Source organism: Coregonus clupeaformis, chromosome 11 (genome assembly GCF_020615455.1).
Source record: "Coregonus clupeaformis isolate EN_2021a chromosome 11, ASM2061545v1, whole genome shotgun sequence".
Classification (NCBI taxonomy): Eukaryota; Metazoa; Chordata; class Actinopteri; order Salmoniformes; family Salmonidae; genus Coregonus; species Coregonus clupeaformis.
The window spans coordinates 6,118,191-6,135,769 of record NC_059202.1 but is presented as its reverse complement, the minus strand read 5'-3'; the positions used below and the strand labels follow the sequence as shown (position 1 = coordinate 6,135,769).

The window sequence follows — 17,579 nt, the reverse complement described above, 5'->3', positions numbered from 1 at the left end:
TCATTGACAAGATCCTCCCGTGTAGTTCTGGGCTGATTCCTCACTGTTCTCATGATCATTGCAACTCCACGAGGTGAGATCTTGCATGGAGCCCAAGGCCGAGGGAGATTGACAGTTATTTTATGTTTCTTCCATTTGCGAATAATCGCACCAACTGTTGTCACCTTCTCACCAAGCTGCTTGGCAATGGTCTTGTAGCCCATTCCAGCCTTGTGTAGGTCTACAATCTTGGCCCTGACATCCTTGGAGAGCTCTTTGGTCTTGGCCATGGTGGAGAGTTTGGAATCTGATTGATTGATTGCTTCTGTGGGCACGTGTCTTTTATACAGGTAACAAACTGAGATTAGGAGCACTCCCTTTAAGAGTGCTCCTAATCTCAGCTCGTTACCTGTATAAAAGACACCTGGGAGCCAGAAATCTTTCTGATTGAGAGGGGGTCAAATACTTATTTCCCTCATTAAAATGCAAATCAATTGATAACATTTTTGACATGCGTTTACCTGGATTTTTTTGTTGTTATTCTGTCTCTCGCTGTTCAAATAAACCTACCATTAAAATTATAGACTGATCATTTCTTTGTCAGTGGGCAAACGTACAAAATCAGCAGGGGATCAAATACTTTTTTCCCTCACTGTATATCGTATCCCGGGGTATTTCAAAATACCTTCGGTATGATTTTCAGTTTTTGAAATACATTTAAATATTTGTACTGTTTAAATAAATACATGCAGTCAACTTTTGCACTACGTAATAGATAAAGCAGTTTGTGTTCATCATTTCGCCTGTTAGATTATTTTTCATTATGAAGCTTACCGGTACTAGTTTCCCAGTTACATGTGCCAAATAAATTCTGTGCTAAATAAATTATCTCCAGCTGGGCAGCTGTCATTAGGCCCACCACACTTGAAGTAGCCTGAATGAATACGTTCACTGCAGTACACAAACGTCTTGGTCTTCGCCACTTATCTCCCCCTTGGCAAAAACTGTGTGTAGTCGTCGAACCACAACGCAATTCTGAGGGTATACCACCCGTTTTCAAGTCAATTCGCTCATTTTCAGGCAGCTGACATGCGGTAATGTTAAATAATGGTATAATTGTATATAGTTTTCTTGGCATTTAGTTTTAATTATTGTGATTGGCTCACGTTTAACTGGTACGGTGTACCCCCACTATTTATTTTTCCGGGACGCGGGACCGGACCGTACCGGCTTACTTTCACCCCTGGAATCAGCTGTGTTAGTTATGGAACACATCAAACAAATGGACTGTCTGGGGGTACTCGAGGAGAGGTTTGGGAAACCCTGGTCTATACAATATGATGATAACATTTAATGATGTTCCAGAACCTTTTTCTACAAGGAGAACAAAATAAATCAAATGCAGCAAAAATTATCCTTCCATTCTGCTCCAGTGAGTCGCGTTCTCTTGTGGAGCTAACGAGCACCCAGCAGATTCACGACTGAAAAGGGAAACAGTAGGCCTTAGTTACAGCTAAAGAGGCTCCACTGCTCCCACTCCTAACAAACATCTTCTCTTGCTCAGGATGAGAAACTCAACCTATGCATCTGCAGCCAGATAATCAGGCAATTATCAAAATGCTCAATCGCTGAGCAACAATGCTTCATGTCAAGTGGAAGGAATTTCTATTTAAGGAAATGTAATTATGAAGTATAGCCAATTCAAATGCTCTCCCCACCCTTAAACAAACAACTGTGGTTCAGCTCATGTTCAGGTTTGATTCTAGAAAAGTTGCATGACAGATTTTGCGTAATAAGGTTACAATACTTAACCAAAGGTATGTGGACACCTGCTCGTTGTACATCTCATTCCAAAGTCATGGGCATTAATATGGAGTTGGTCCCCCCTTTGCTGCTATAACAGCCTCCACTCTTCTGGGAAGGCTTTCCACTAGATGTACACAGGAACATTGCTGCAGGGACTTGCTTCCATTTAGCCACAAGAGCATTAGTGAGGTCGGGCACTGACGTTGGGCGATTAGGCCTGGCTCGCAGTCGGCGTTTAAATTAATCCCAAAGATTTCGAAGGGGTTGAGGTCAGGGCTCTGTGCAGGCCAGTTAAGTTCTTCCACACCGATCTCGACAAACCACTTCTGTATGGACCTCACGTTGTGCACGGGGGCATTGTCATGCTGAAACAGGAAAAACTGTTGCCACAAAGTTGGAAGCACAGAATCGTTTAGAATGTCATTGTATGCTGTAGCGTTAAGATTTCCCTTCACTAGAACTAAGGGGCCTAGCCCAAACCATGAAAAACAGCCCCAGACCATTATTCCTCCTCCACCAAACTTTACAGTTGGCACTATGCATTCGGGCAGGTAGTGTTCTCCTGGCATCTGCCAAACTCAGATTAGTCCGTCGGACTGCCAGATGGTGAAGCGTGAATCATTCCTCCAGAGAACACATTTCCAGTGCTCCAGAGTCCAATGGCGGCTAGCTTTACACCAATCCAGCTAAAGCTTGGCATTGTGCATGGTGATCTTAGGCTTGTGTGCGGCTCCTCGTCCATGGAAACTCATTTCATGAAGCTCCCGATGAACAGTTCTTGTGCTGACGTTGCTTCCAGAGGCAGTTTGGAACTCGGTAGTGGGTGTAGTCTCCTGAGTGGCGCAGTGGTCTAAGGCACTGCATCGCAGTGCTAACTGTGCCACTAGAGATCCTGGTTCGAATCCAGGCTCTGTCGCAGCCGGCCGCGACCGGGAGACTCATGGGCGGCGCACAATTGGCCCAGCGTCGTCCAGGGTAGGGGAGGGAATGGCCGGCAGGGATGTAGCTCAGTTGATAGAGCATGGCGTTTGCAACGCCAGGGTTGTGGGTTCGTTTCCCACGGGGGGCCAGTATAAAAAAAATATATATGTATTCACTAACTGTAAGTCGCTCTGGATAAGAGCGTCTACTAAATGACTAAAATGTAAATGTAAAATGTGTTGCAACCGAGGACAAATTATTTTTACGCGCTTCAGCACTCGGCGGTCCCGTTCTGTGAGCTTGTGTGGCCTACCACTTCGCAGCTGAGCCGTTGTTGCTCCTAGATGTTTCCACTTCACAATAACAGCACTTACAGTTGACCAGGGCAGCTCTAGCAGGGCAGAAATTTGATGAACTGACTTGTTGGAAAGGTGGCACCCTATGACGGTGCCACTTTGAATGTCACTGAGCTCTTCAGTAAGGCCATTCTACTGCCAATGTTTGTCTATGGAGATTGCATGTATGTGTGCTCGATTTTATACACCTGTCAGCAACGGGTGTGGCTGAAATAGCCGAATCCAGTAATTTGAAGGGGTGTCCACATACTTTTGTATATATAGTGTATTTGTACTGTCCTTGGTTAACATGAGGAGATAAGCCTAATGTTTGGGCAGTCGTTCCATTTGAGAATACAGGGGGAAATCACTGATGTACACACATCTACATAGGTAAGGTGACATACAGTAGGTGTAATATACAGTACCGATATAGATGCCAGGTAAAATGAAAAGAAAATGTGACTCTCCCAGATGTATAGTCAATGTTTCATCCTGTTGGTCTGCATCTGGTCCAGGATAGTCACATGAGTATAGCTATAGAGCAGCAGGTGACTGTGGGCCAGAGGAGAAGACACTTGAGGATGACTCAGTATTACCACACCTCTTATAGCATCTGCTGGCTCACCCCACTTGGTTTAATTAAGTGACATCTGATTTGGCTATTTCTGTTAGTACAGACAGTCTTAAAGGGTCACCGCACCACTTTATCCTGGAGGTGACATTGCCCAAAGGCAAAGTTTTCCTTAAACAGCAGGTAGGAAGCCTAGTTGCCTCTGGTTTTAATAAAATATTTGCTGTGCTCCATGTTGTTTGCAAAACCACGGTTAATCTCCCCAGGCTGGGAGAGATAAGACTGGGCCATATCAGTGTTCCACCTCTCTCTGTAGCGTGCCCAGGCACAACACTGTATTGTGTGTTTACAACATGGTTCCTCACAATCAGTCACTGGGGGATTCCTTTCTATTCCCTCAGTTCAAGGCAAAGCCCAGAACCCCTCAGTCACAGCTGTAAGACCCCAGCTCCCCATGCCCTGACCAGGACTCACAGAGTAACAGAAAGAAGGAACATTAGTCAACGGTTGAAAAGGAGGAGGAGGGGGAGAGATCGAGGCAGAAATAAGTGTTGGGGGGGGGGGTGGGGGGTGGGGTATTAGATAGGCAACCAACTTTTGTATATTTGCTATGAATTGACATATCAAGTAAAAAGTGGGCATGTTGTTCTGTACTGTACTGAAACAGAAAAATATTCTGTGCCTTGAGGCATTGAGGTAATTACACAACAGGTTAGGGCTTGTCTGCAACCTTCCACTTCCTACCTGACTGTTCAGCAGTCTAGTGCAATGCAATCTTCACTATGTAAACACCTACTACAGGTGTGTTGGTCATTACTGCGGGGGAGGGCTGGTCCAACTCAAGGTGTCATAAAATAAAATGCACCCCACCCTCCACAAAGTAAAACATATTTTCACATGTTCCTCCCCTCTACTGTAAAATAAATTGAACACCCTCACCCCTCATAGAATGAACTCAAAATTATGTTTTGATTGATTGTATTTGTCAGCAAAAAAAATACATATATACATAACGATTTTTTTAAGTGACCGGGATTGCACAATAAAGTCAGTGACTTATTTCCAACATAAATACATATACAATTACATACTGTAGATATAGACACATTACAGAGATAGAGACCAAATAAAACGCTCAACCTCCAGATGAGTATGAGGTTCGAGTTTAAATACAATTCTTACAAGCTTGTTTGGCTGGTAGCTTATTCTTTAGATGTTTGGGGCTGCTGGTGAACCATGATATGCAGGCATAATCAAAGTGACACTGGACTAGCGCACTTGCCAGAGTCTTTGGGGTGTCTATAGCTAGGTTTCCATCCAATTGGCAACAGATTTTCATGTGAATATTCTAAAATCTTCATAAAAACAATATGCCATTTCAGAGTTACCTTTAGGAAAATCTGGTGCCGGACACAATGACAAGGAAGATTTTAATTGGACATCCATATGCATTCAGATCCAACCTGGTGCAGCCAGCGCCATCAATAAACGAGGGATGAGCCACATTTATATGTCCTTAAAAACAGCCTATAACAAATTACAAAAACAATATTCCTTGTGTTTTGATGTGTAGCATATGCAAAACTTCATAGCCTATTTTATTTTTTATTTTTTTAGCCTACTTTCCTAAAACAATAATTGTCCACCTCATGGTTCAGCTGTCAGAGATTTGAGCACTAAATGTATCAGGGCATTGCATGCAAAGGCCTATAGGCTTAGGTGTCCACTGTATGATATTAATATTTTAATTAATAAATAAATAAATAAATATATACATATAACGCCTATATAAAGGAAGAGAAGCTTAGGACTAACCCCAGAGAGGATCATTCATATATTTTCTATCCAAATATTTTGTAGAAAGATAAGCATTATATTGTTAGATTATAGGAGTAACTCTGGTAGACCTGAAACAGTCTTCCTCACTTCAAGTTCAACTGTAGGAGTCGGTTGTCGTGCCGGTGCCCACTGCCTTCATATCATAGGCCAGCAGTCGCTAAAGCTTAATAATAGCCACACCATACCAAACCTTTACAAATGTTTCTAAACTTTATCAGGGTAACATCAAAAGTAAGTCAAGCCATTGTTTATAGGGAAAACGATCAGGGAAAAAACACACAACCCCCGCCCCCCAAAAAAACCACACAACCCTCCCCAAAGCAAAAAGAAAAGTTTGACAACCCTCCCCTATCTTGGACCACCCCTCCCCTCCAGGAAATTTCGATCTGTCCCTAAATACAACTAACAAGATAAGATTGTTACATTGGTCTGGACTGTGAAGCCAGGCAACACTATCTCTTTTAGTTTCTATGTGCACATGCACAACAGTAAAACACGATCACCGTGGAATAGCCATTATAGGAGACCTCACCAGAGTATCAGGACATTTGACATTTTAACATTTTAGTCATTTAGCAGACGCTCTTATTCAGAGCGACTTACAGTAGTGAGTGCATACATTTTCATACTTTTTTCAGCTACCATTTCCCCGCCATAATTTAGTATGAGCAGAAGGACACATGTATTACAAGTACAACTATTTCCAGGTCATATTTTGCAGGAACATGCATTACAAGTAAAGCCAATCCTTACTCAATAGTTTATAGTTTTATATACACATTATTACATGTTACACAAAATATTACAATCCACACTGTCTGCACCCAAACCTGAGGACACCAGCTACGCACCGCCACTGGTTCCGTAGTCACTCACCTGAATTCCTTGGGCTCCATTCCTTGGGCTCCATGTCCGACTTGTCGAAAGTTCGGGATTTCCTCCGGAAGGCGACCCAGTCTGAAGTCATCCATGCCCTTATCCTCCGATGACCTTTCCAACATCGAAAAGATTCACAGAGCGAGCAGCTCTATCGGTAACGTTGGAAACTATAGCCTATTCACGCACTAAAATGTGCAACTGGCAGTCAACATATTAGAGTAAATTAAATTCCATGTCAAAAAAACTCATAAATCCAATTTATCATCCTAAATGAAACAAAAAACGTATTGAAAGCTCACTTGGCAAGTTTATTTTCCCGGATACGTGCCACAATAAATGCTACTGTTGACAGGTCCAAAGTTATTGAGCGATGCGTGCGCTCTGCTCTGCCTTTCTGGGTCAACATCATCATCCCGTCGTCTGCTTATCTCTGTACAATCATCTTGGAGTTGGAGCAGATTGTTTCGAACCCCGCCCTGTTTCACTGTTGCTCACGGTCTCCGTTGCTCTCATTGGAGGAACCCATTTAGATAGGGAACCAGAATAATTTCACTTGACAGGGATAAGTATTGCAATATGAAAATATTGTAGCTTTGGGCGGGTATGGAAAAAATTTAGCACAGAACCTATTAATGAATAGCTGGAAGATGTTTTGCATACAATCTACTTTTAATGAAGACTGGCAGGGTTCTGTTACTGATTGTAGCCTAATAAATAGCCATAATGATCGAGTAACATTTTCAAATACATGCAAACTGTTATGAGAAGTGTGACATAAGGTTATCATTATCATCATTGAGAAAAAAAGACACAGCCAAGCACAAACGTCCCATATCAGTCCAAGGACAGTTGTTTTATTTTCTATTGAAACAGATGTTACACTGTTATAAACAGTGTAAGAACTATTAACAAGAAAACCCAATACAGTATATTGCTGTCTTTTTGTCCCTTTTTTCTTTATTGATTAGGGTCTCTAAACCTCAGTTAAGATTTCAGGGCACTCTATCAGGGGCACAGGAGAGACTGACATGGGGGGCATGCCCTCGTAAAAAAAAAAAAAAAAAAAAGGTTTTAAATGCTCATTTCTAGTAACTTTTGAGGAAAGGATACAGACAAACGTTAACTTAGAAATGGGCAAATTTACAATGCCAAGGGGGGTCTTGCAGTGGGCACTTACTCTGGTACAGTCCAATCAGTCTTAGGGCCATGGCCATTCATACTGTACTGAATACCAGTGTGACTGTTCATGTGGATATATTCAATCAAACAACCATTTTGTACTCTTTCTCGGCTACTGTAGGATGCATTTCCTAGTTTTTTTCTCACTTCACTTATGTCAGGTTGTTACTACTGCTGCTCTACATACTGTATGGTTTGAAACTTAACGTCATATTTTCAACTTATAAAACAGTTATTATACTGTAATAATAACCAGTAACATACACAGTTAAACTGTTTTAATTTGAAAAAAGTAGGCATGAAAGGTCAAACAAGCAATCCCTTATACATAAACAACGTGACGCTTAAGACGAGCCAATTTGAAGGTCCTTAGACAGAAACATGATACTAGGGTCACAACATTGGGGGATTGTGTTATCTGAATTGTGTAAAAACTAAACTGAGGGGTGTCATGTCACACACATCATGATCAAGTCAACCTGTGCAATTCAAAAGGCCACATCCTACAGACCTAGACCTCACGTTCGCATCTCCTACCTTAGTCTCGGAGTCTCTATGTCAAATAAGATCTCAACTACATGACAAACATAACCAATCACCTCAGCAGTAACAGCAGTAAAAAATAAATAAACTGAAGTAAAAAATATAATCTTTATGCCTTGCAAAAAAGTTGTATAAAAACAAGCATTTCAAGTGTAGTTACATTAGATTGGTAGTTGAAATCAAGAACACCCAACTCATCAAACATTATCCTTGTAATGCAATATCACTTCCATTCCATTAGTCTTTCTACAATGATGTCAAATTCAATGTGTACTTTAACACGACCATATAGAAAACAGAACCACTTACAAATGTAGAGATTATCCTTACAAACAGATGCTTTTATGTCTAATATTCTGTCTAGTCTGTTAGACAAGTTTGTAAGCCTTTCACATCACTAAAAGGAAACCTTGTTATTGACTGAATTTTTTTGGCTAAACTTGTAGGATATAGACCATCCAAAACCTTGTTATATTCAATTGGGAAAGAGGTTTTTATTCTACCGATTTTCTTTTTTTGAAGATATCAATATGAACATAACAGCCATAGTTTAATGAATGTGAGCTAAATCAATCCTAATTATTTAAGTCTAAATACCACAGCAATAATACACATCTTGAATTCCATTTTCAAAGAATGATCAACAAACAATCAAATGATATCACGTGCAAATTCAAATGAATAAATGGATGAACAAAACACAAATCAATAAATAACCAAGTCAGTTAAACAGATAATAAATAATCATATAGATACAGGACATTGTTTAAGTTAATTTGTCACTCTGGTGTTTGCACTCCAGTCTCTCTCTCCTGGACAGGATGTGATGTTATTCCAGCCCAACCAATGAGGAGCAGTGCATCCCGAACTTGCTCTGTAACCCGACCAACCTGGAGAAAGTGTGGTCTGTGGAGGCGGGGCTTGCTGAGGGGACACAGAGACCAGGCACCAGGGTGGGGTGCCAAGTTGAGGGAGATGGGAGACAGGAGTCCCTAGTGCTGTGTGTCTCTGTGAGGGCCAGGCCCATGGGTGTGGGTGCTCAGCTAGAGGCCTAGGGGCCTTGGGGGTGAGGCTGCTGGGCCATTGAGGGGGTCCAGGGGGTTTCTGCTGCTGGAGAAGGGTGGTGTCTGGTCCTCCTGGAGGGCCGTCACAATGTTAGGACTCGGACTGCAAGGAAGACGGGAGGGAGAAGAGAAAAGAGCGAGAGAGGAGTGGAGAACAGGGAAGAAAGTAAAAAGGACATGTATGCCACTGGTGCTATAAAGTGCTCCGAAATTAACAAACAAACAAATGGGAGGGACAAAACTATTCCCAAAAACAACAAGAGATGGAAATTGTTCAAATTTCAGGAGAGGGGAAGCACATTACTATATTTTGGGAGGAGAGCTGACCTCCTCAAACAACACTATGACCAAGAGAAGGAATAGTAGACAGGACATCAGATTTGTCAGCAGTTACCTATTTGCCTGTAGGGATGATTCAGAGGCAATGAGATACAGTACCTACTGTATGGGTTGGTTGTAGGGGGCTGGTTGGGGATTGTAGTGAGATTAACTGAGTTAGTTTTGTATGACATTGATCTAAGTAGAAATAAATGATCTGCATTAAGTAGATGAAGCAGAGTATTACTGGTAACAAAAGTGTCATGCAAAACCAATGCATGTGCTAACACTAATATAGCCCTTATCCTAAGCAATACAGTGTCTGTGTAGCTGTGTTATAAATACCAACGCCTCACCCTTTCACTCTATGTGCTGTGAGTCAGAGTAAAAATACACAAGTCTTCACGCCTTAATTAGTTACTTAAGCGCAGGCTTCTGTATATTTTGCCTGTGTGTGTGTGTGTATGTGAATAGATGCCTGTTATGTAATGTATTTGATGAAACAAGTACAATATAGTGTGAGTATATATTAATATCTGTGGCTTAAGAACCAGCCGTGTGGGGCATGCTGTGTGTATCCTGCAGGCCCAAGTCACAAGGAGTGCGAGTGAGAGAAGTGGAAAGAGATGGGAGGAGATGTAGAGCTCAGGCCTCTGGGACGTTACCTGCGGACTAGGGAGGCTCTCGCTCTCCTTAGTTGTGGGGAGAGTGGCAATACTGAGGCAGAGGAAGCAGGCTGCTGACAATCTACAAGAAACGGATAAATTAGACAGATATACAGAGTGGTGACAGGGTTAGTGGGACAGACAAAGATATGGGTGCACAATACAGGAGGAAATACTTGTCAGGGACAGAGAGACACACTGGCCTCATCATGTAATAACTCAACATTTCAGAGGAGAGGACGTCAGTTGTGAAACCTTTTGCTCTTTCAGAGTATAACATTAGAGCATAATGGCATTATAGTCATTCTGCTTTTAGTAATCATTCTTGTAAATCACTTTGATTTTACTGGAATATCACTTTCTGTAAGTTAATATCTTACTGTAATACAGTTAAATTGAGTTAATACAATCTACGCACTCTTATGTTTTGTCTTATGATTTATTTGTCTAGAAATGAAATGAATAACTCTTTCTACAGTCTGACATACCACAGTAGTTAATATTGTGTGAGAGAGGTTGCTTATGTTTCTATGAGAGAGAGAAAGACAAAGAAAAAGAAAGAGAAAGGGAGAGAGAAAGAGTCAGAGAGAGATAGAGGGAGAAAGAGAGCGCTCTTTCATTTTCCAAGGCCAATAAAGTACTTGTGCAAAACTGAAAGACTGCTCGTTATTCAAAACCAGCCTCATCTGACCCAACTGACAAGGCATTCCTCTATCCATCCCCCGAGGAGGATGGACAGCACTATTAAGGGGAAAAACTCACACACACATACAACATTTACCCACAGTTTCAAATCCACTACTGTATTTTTCTGTGCTGCACCAAAAAGAGACAAACAAACAAAAAAACATCACACTGAGCAATTAACTGCTGCTCATGTAAGCCTATGGGCTAAAAACGAAGCAGCATTTTAAGATCAGATAAGTGATAATAAGTGATAATATCATCATCATATATCTCACTGGTCATCCCCAAAGCCAACACCTCCTTTGGCCGCAATTCCTTCCAGTTCTCTGCTGCAAATGACTGGAACAAATTGCAAAAATCTCTGAAGCTGGAGACACTTATCTCCCTCACTAACTTTAAGCATCAGTTGTCAGAGCACCTTACCGATCACTGCACCTGTACACAGCCCATCTGAAATTAGCCCGCCCAACTACCTCATCCCTATATTGTTATTTATTTTGCTCATTTGTACCCCAGTATCTCTATTTGCACATCATCTCTTGCACATCATTCCAGTGTTAATACTAAATTGTAATTATTTTGCACTATAGCCTATTTTATTGCCTTACCTCCATAACTTGCTAAATTTGCACACTGTATATTATATGTATTTCTGTTGTATTTTTGACTTTGTTTTGTTTTACCCCATATGTAACTCTGTGTTGTTGTTTTTATCGCACTGCTTTGCTTTATCTTGGCCAGGTCGCAGTTGTAAATGAGAACTTGTTCTCAACTGGTTTACCTGGTTAAATAAAGGTGAAATAAAAAAATCAAAAAAATACACAATTGTAACACATGAATGAATGAATGACCCTGCAGTCTTGGGTTTCTTTTTTATAGAGTCCAACCCATAATATCATACACAATTGTAACACATGAATGAATGACCCTGCAGTCTTGGATTTCTTTTTTATAGAGTCCAACTCATGTTATCCTATAGGGATTGGAGCTGAATGTACATGGGCATTCTTCACCTCAGATTGCGTCTATAAAAACATTTGACCACTGTAGGAGCCAAAAGCCAATAACCACAGAGAGGTCAGTGTGATATAACTGGTGTGATATATCCGAGTTAGGGACATGAGGGCCAAACAGCATTTGACAGGAATGACTCGTTGTGAATTGTTAAGACACTGCCATCTGCTGGAACTACATGGCATGGGCATAGGGTTGCTTTGAGCTGCTTTTATTTTCAGGGTGTGTTATCAGCGTAGTAGGTCTGGGTAGGTCATTAGACTGTCACAGAGAGGAGGTCACACTGGTTTCCATGCTGCTCTGAATGGTATATCTGCATTTAAACCATGTATATACTTACTCTTTGATCTGACTGATCAAAGTCACATGCATGCCACAACAAAAAGCTATCAACACTGACAGAAAAAGCTTAATAGATCAGTCGCTCAGTTTCTCACACACACACACACACACAGTTTACTTGGTTTTCTATATTAATTATAGACTCTAAGGACATAAGGAAGTCAAGCTGTACGTATTATAGTGTAGGGAAGGGGCAATTGATTGTGGCACTGAATAGGGCTGTGAGCCAGTCTATCTCTGTAGACTTGTGGAAGGGACTTCTGTCAAATGCTTTTTGCTCCAGATTTGTGGACAATTGAAGATTCATGTTATTATCGTGGCTTGAAAATGTTAATCAACCATGGGGAATGCAAACTAGAATGATTCCTTAAAATCATAGATGCGGTAAAGGAGTAAATGTTGACCAGATTAGCCCACATTCAACAAATCTGATTTAACAAAGTGGATATTCGTCAAATCCGTCATGATTTACAGTTGAGGTCAGAAGTCTACATACACCTTAGCCAAATATATTTAAACTCAGTTTTTCACAATTCCTGACATTTAATCCTAGTAAAAATTCCCTTTCTTAGGTCAGTTAGGATCACCACTTTATTTTAAGAATGTGAAATGTCAGAATAATAGTAGAGAAAATGATTTATTTCAGCTTTTATTTATTTCATCACATTCCCAATGGGTCAGAAGTTTACATACACTCAATTAGTATTTGGTAGCATTGCCTTTAAATTGTTTAACTTGGGTCAAACGTTTCAGGTAGCCTTCCACAAGCTTCCCACAATAAATTGGGTGAATTTTGGCCCATTTCTCCTAACAGAGCTGGTATAACTGAGTCAGGTTTGTAGGCCTCCTTGCTCGCACACGCTTTTTCAGTTCTGCCCACACATTTTCTATAGGATTGAGGTCAGGGCTTTGTGATGGCCACTCCAATACCTTAACTTTTTTATTTTTTTTGTCATTTAGCAGACACTCTTATCCAGAGCGACTTACAGGAGCAATTAGGGTTAAGTGCCTTGCTCAAGGGCACATCGACAGATTTTTCACCTAGTCGGCTCGGGGATTAGAACCAGCGACCTTTCGGTTACTGGCACAACGCTCTTAACCACTAAGTTACCTGCCGCCTTTGTTAACTTTGTTGTCCTTAAGCCATTTTGCCACAACTATGGAAGTATGCTTGGGGTCATTGTCCATTTGGAAGACCCATTTGCGACCAAGTTTTAACTTCCTGACTGATGTCTTGAGATGTTGCTTCAATATATCCACATAATTTTCCTTCCACATGATGCCATCTATTTTGTGAAGTGCACCAGTCCCTCCTGCAGCAAAGCATCCCCACTGCATGATGCTGACACCCCCGTGCTTCACGGTTGGGAAGGTGTTCTTCAGCTTGCAAGCCTCCCCCTTTTCCTCCAAACATAACGATGGTCATTATGGCCAAACAGTTCTATTTCTGTTTCATCAGACCAGAGGACATTTCTCCAAAAAGTACGATCTTTGTCCCCATGTGCAGTTGCAAACCGTAGTCTGGCTTTTTTATGGCGGTGTTGGAGCAGTGGCTTCTTCCTTGCTAAGCGGCCTTTCAGGTTATGTCGATATAGGACTAGTTTTACTGTGGATATACAGTGAGGGAAAAAAGTATTTGATCCCCTGCTGATTTTGTACGTTTGCCCACTGACATAGAAATGATCAGTCTATAATTTTAATGGTAGGTTTATTTGAACAGTGAGAGACAGAATAACAACAAAAGAATCCAGAAAAACGTATGTAAAAAATGTTATAAATTGATTTGCATTTTAATGAGGGAAATAAGTATTTGACCCCTCTGCAAAACATGACTTAGTACTTGGTGACAAAACCCTTGTTGGCAATCACAGAGGTCAGACGTTTCTTGTAGTTGGCCACCAGGTTTGCACACATCTCAGGAGGGATTTTGTCCCACTCCTCTTTGCAGATCTTCTCCAAGTCATTAAGGTTTCGAGGCTGACGTTTGGCAACTCAAACCTTCAGCTCCCTCCACAGTTTTTCTATGGGATTAAGGTCTGGAGACTGGCTAGGCCACTCCAGGACCTTAATGTGCTTCTTCTTGAGCCACTCCTTTGTTGCCTTGGCCGTGTGTTTTGGGTCATTGTCATGCTGGAATACCCATCCACGACCCATTTTCAATGCCCTGGCTGAAGGAAGGAGGTGCCCCGTCCATTTGATGCGGTGAAGTTGTCCTGTCCCCTTAGCAGAAAAACACTCCCAAAGCATAATGTTTCCACCTCCATGTTTGACGGTGGGGATTGTGTTCTTGGGGTGATAGGCAGCATTCCTCCTCCTCCTCCTAACACGGCGAGTTGAGTTGATGCCAAAGAGCTCCATTTTGGTATCATCTGACCACAACACTTTCACCCAGTTCTCCTCTGAATCATTCAGATGTTGATTGGCAAACTTCAGACGGGCATGTATATGTGCTTTCTTGAGCAGGGGGACCTTGCGGGCACTGCAGGATTTCAGTCCTTCACGGCGTAGTGTGTTACCAATTGTTTTCTTGGTGACTATGATTCCAGCTGCCTTGAGATCATTGACAATATCCTCCTGTGTAGTTCTGGGCTGATTCCTCACCGTTCTCATGATCATTGCAACTCCACGAGGTGAGATCTTGCATGGAGCCCCAGGCCGAGGGAGATTGACAGTTCTTTTGTGTTTCTTCCATTTGCGAATAATTGCACCAACTGTTGTCACCTTCTCACCAAGCTGCTTGACGATGGTCTTGTAGCCCATTCCAGCCTTGTGTAGGTCTACAATCTTGTCCCTGACATCCTTGGAGAGCTCTTTGGTCTTGGCCAAGGTGGAGAGTTTGGAATTTGATTGATTGATTGCTTCTGTGGACAGGTGTCTTTTATACAGGTAACAAGCTGAGATTAGGAGCACTCCCTTTAAGAGTGTGCTCCTAATCTCAGCTCGTTACCTGTATAAAAGACACCTGGGAGCCAGAAATCTTTCTGATTGAGAGGGGGTCAAATACTTATTTCCCTAATTAAAATGCAAATCAATTTATAACATTTTTGACATACGTTTTTCTGGATTTTTTTGTTCAAAATAAACCTACCATTAAAATTATATACTGATCATTTCTTTGTCAGTGGGCAAACGTACAAAATCAGCAGGGGCTCAAATACTTTTTTCCCTCACTGTAGATACTTTTGTACCTGTTTCCTCCAGCATCTTCACAAGGTCCTTCGCTGTTGTTCTGGGATTGATTTGCAGTTTTCGCACCAAAGTACGTTAATCTCTAGGAGACAGAACGCGTCTCCTTCCTGAGCGGTATGATGGCTGCGTGGTCCCATGGTGTTTATACTTGTGTACTATTGTTTGTACAGATGAACGTGGTACCTTCAGGCGTTTGGAAATTGCTCCCAAGGATGAACCAGACTTGTGGAGGTCTACAATTATTTTTCTGAGGTCGGCTGATTTCTTTTGATTTTCCCATGATGTCAAGCAAAGAGGCACTGGGTTTGAAGGTATGCCTTGAAATACATCCACAGGTACACCTCCAATTGACTCAAATGATGTCAATTAGCCTATCAGAAGCTTCTAAAGCCATGACATAATTTTCTGGAATTTTCCAAGCTGTTTAAAGGCACAGTCAACTTAGAGTATGTCAACTTCTGACCCACTGGAATTGTGATACAGGGAATTATAAGTGAAATAATCTGTCTGTAAACAATTGTTGGAAAAATTACTTGTGTCATGCACAAAGTAGATGTCCTAACCGACTTGCCAAAACTATAGTTTATTAACAAGAAATTTGTGGAGCGGGTCTGCATTGCCCATCCCTGGGATAGACTGGGGAATTCCAATGGATATCAGAGTATGTGTTTCAACTGTGTAAATCATCCACTGGGTGGCGCCCAATGAGACCCACAGAACATAATCACAGTGTAGAGCTGCACAGTTTATGGATGGGTTGGAAAAAGCAATGCGTATGTTGACTACTAACATACTTTGATTATACAAAGTGAATAGTTAACATAGGCAATGACAACAACAGGGAAATTAAATTGCCTAACAATGGAAAATAGTGGACAATAATTAGGCTGTGTGATATGAGTAGTAGGCTACAGCACTTAACTTTTACTCTAAAAGCTTACAGTTTATGTGCCAAGTGCCAAGACAGGAAATACAAACTTGTGTTATACGGCATCAAATATCTCCTAAATTTAGAAGTATCCTTCACTCCACCTTAGCTCATTAAACATGACAAATCCTCATAAAACAGTTACTAAAATTAAACTTTATTTTTCATAGAAATTTCACATTTACTGGTATATTTCTAACATAGATTTAATTTCTTCCCTAAATCCCTTTATTTACAGAAATGAGCCGAAAACTACAAACAGACTTCAGTATTGTCTGCAGATGGAACAAGCTGTGTTGGGCTCCTTCTCATAGCCAATCCCTGAGAAGAGTGTCACAGTACTGCATAGTCATAGGTCAAGCCAGACACAGGAAACAGGAAACCAGTCTGTCCTCCTCTCTGTGTCCCACCCACCCCCTTGGACTAGGGCTAGGGCATCTGGGAACTGTAGGCGCGAGGGACTGTGTTGCTGGGAGATGTGACCAGAGCAGAGGGGCGAGGTGCGTCTTTTTGGGTACGAGTTCTCACTGACCCCGGCAACAAGTGTTGCCAAGTCTTGGGAATGGGTGAGCGGTAAGGAGACACGGGGGCGGAGCTAGGAGAGTGAGGACTGGAGTCTTGACTGTTAACGAGTCGACAGAACTCTAAACTCAGCGACTCTGGGTCAATGATGAAGGTCTGAGTGCCCAGGGACCACTGGGGGTGACCCAGGGGAGGCAGGGAGGAAACCAGGGATGAGGTCTGGGAAGAGCCTTCGTCTGAGGCCGACCAGGGGTTGGAGGACTGGGGTAGCTCCAGGGAGGGAGGGCTGCAGAGGGTCAGGGAGGTGTTGAAGGGGTGGGAGCTGGTGGAAAAAGGGCTGTGTATGATGGTGGGGCTGGGGGGAGCTGTGAGGGCGGCTCGTCGACTTACTTTGGGCGGGCTGCTCTTGATCTTGGGCACCTTGGCGCCACGGCCGCGGTCCCGGGTCTGCTCGTGGTCAAACTCCAGGTCCTCCAGGCGTTGGGTCAGCGCCAGCTTCTGTTGGATGGCCATCCGGAGCAGGGAGTTCAGGGTCTTCTTCTCATCCTCCGCCGCAGCCAGCTGCCTCTGCATCTCATCCAGCTGAGTCACATACTCATCACACCTAGGAGAGAAAGAGAGAGAGCGAGAGAGCGAGAGAGAGAGAGAGAGAGAAGAGAGAAAGAGGGGGGGACACAAAACTAAGTCAAAAAACTAAGAAACACCCTTGTCTAAGCCGGGAAATACACTGCGCAACGTCTGCAACCATCTCAAACAGTGAGATTTAACCAGAGGTCAAACTCATCGTCTTTGCAC

The 17,579-nt window shown here is 42.2% G+C and overlaps 2 protein-coding genes across 3 annotated transcripts in view; both read right to left on the bottom strand.

The window, feature by feature from the left end:
- fgd4a (FYVE, RhoGEF and PH domain containing 4a) overlaps nt 1-6,523 on the bottom strand; it is a 94,611-nt gene extending 88,088 nt beyond the window's left edge. Inside the window, exon 1 of the mRNA XM_041890581.2 lies at nt 6,331-6,523. Coding sequence (XP_041746515.2) covers nt 6,331-6,421 — 91 coding nt within the window. The 5' untranslated portion in view covers nt 6,422-6,523. The remainder of the gene's footprint in view (nt 1-6,330) is intronic.
- Nucleotides 6,524-7,160: 637 nt separating this feature from the next.
- The window catches only part of bicd1a (bicaudal D homolog 1a), an 84,660-nt gene continuing 74,241 nt past the window's right edge, over nt 7,161-17,579 (bottom strand). The window contains exons 7-9 of one of the 2 annotated variants that reach the window (XM_041890588.2): nt 17,175-17,388; nt 10,103-10,184; nt 7,161-9,222 (exon numbers count right to left, since the gene is read on the bottom strand). In XM_041890588.2, the coding sequence (XP_041746522.1) occupies nt 10,131-10,184; nt 17,175-17,388 (268 nt within the window). In that variant the 3' untranslated portion in view covers nt 7,161-9,222; nt 10,103-10,130. Of the gene's footprint in view, nt 9,223-10,102; nt 10,185-16,403; nt 17,389-17,579 lie in introns of those variants that run through there. The other variant, XM_041890587.2, reaches the window with a different exon arrangement.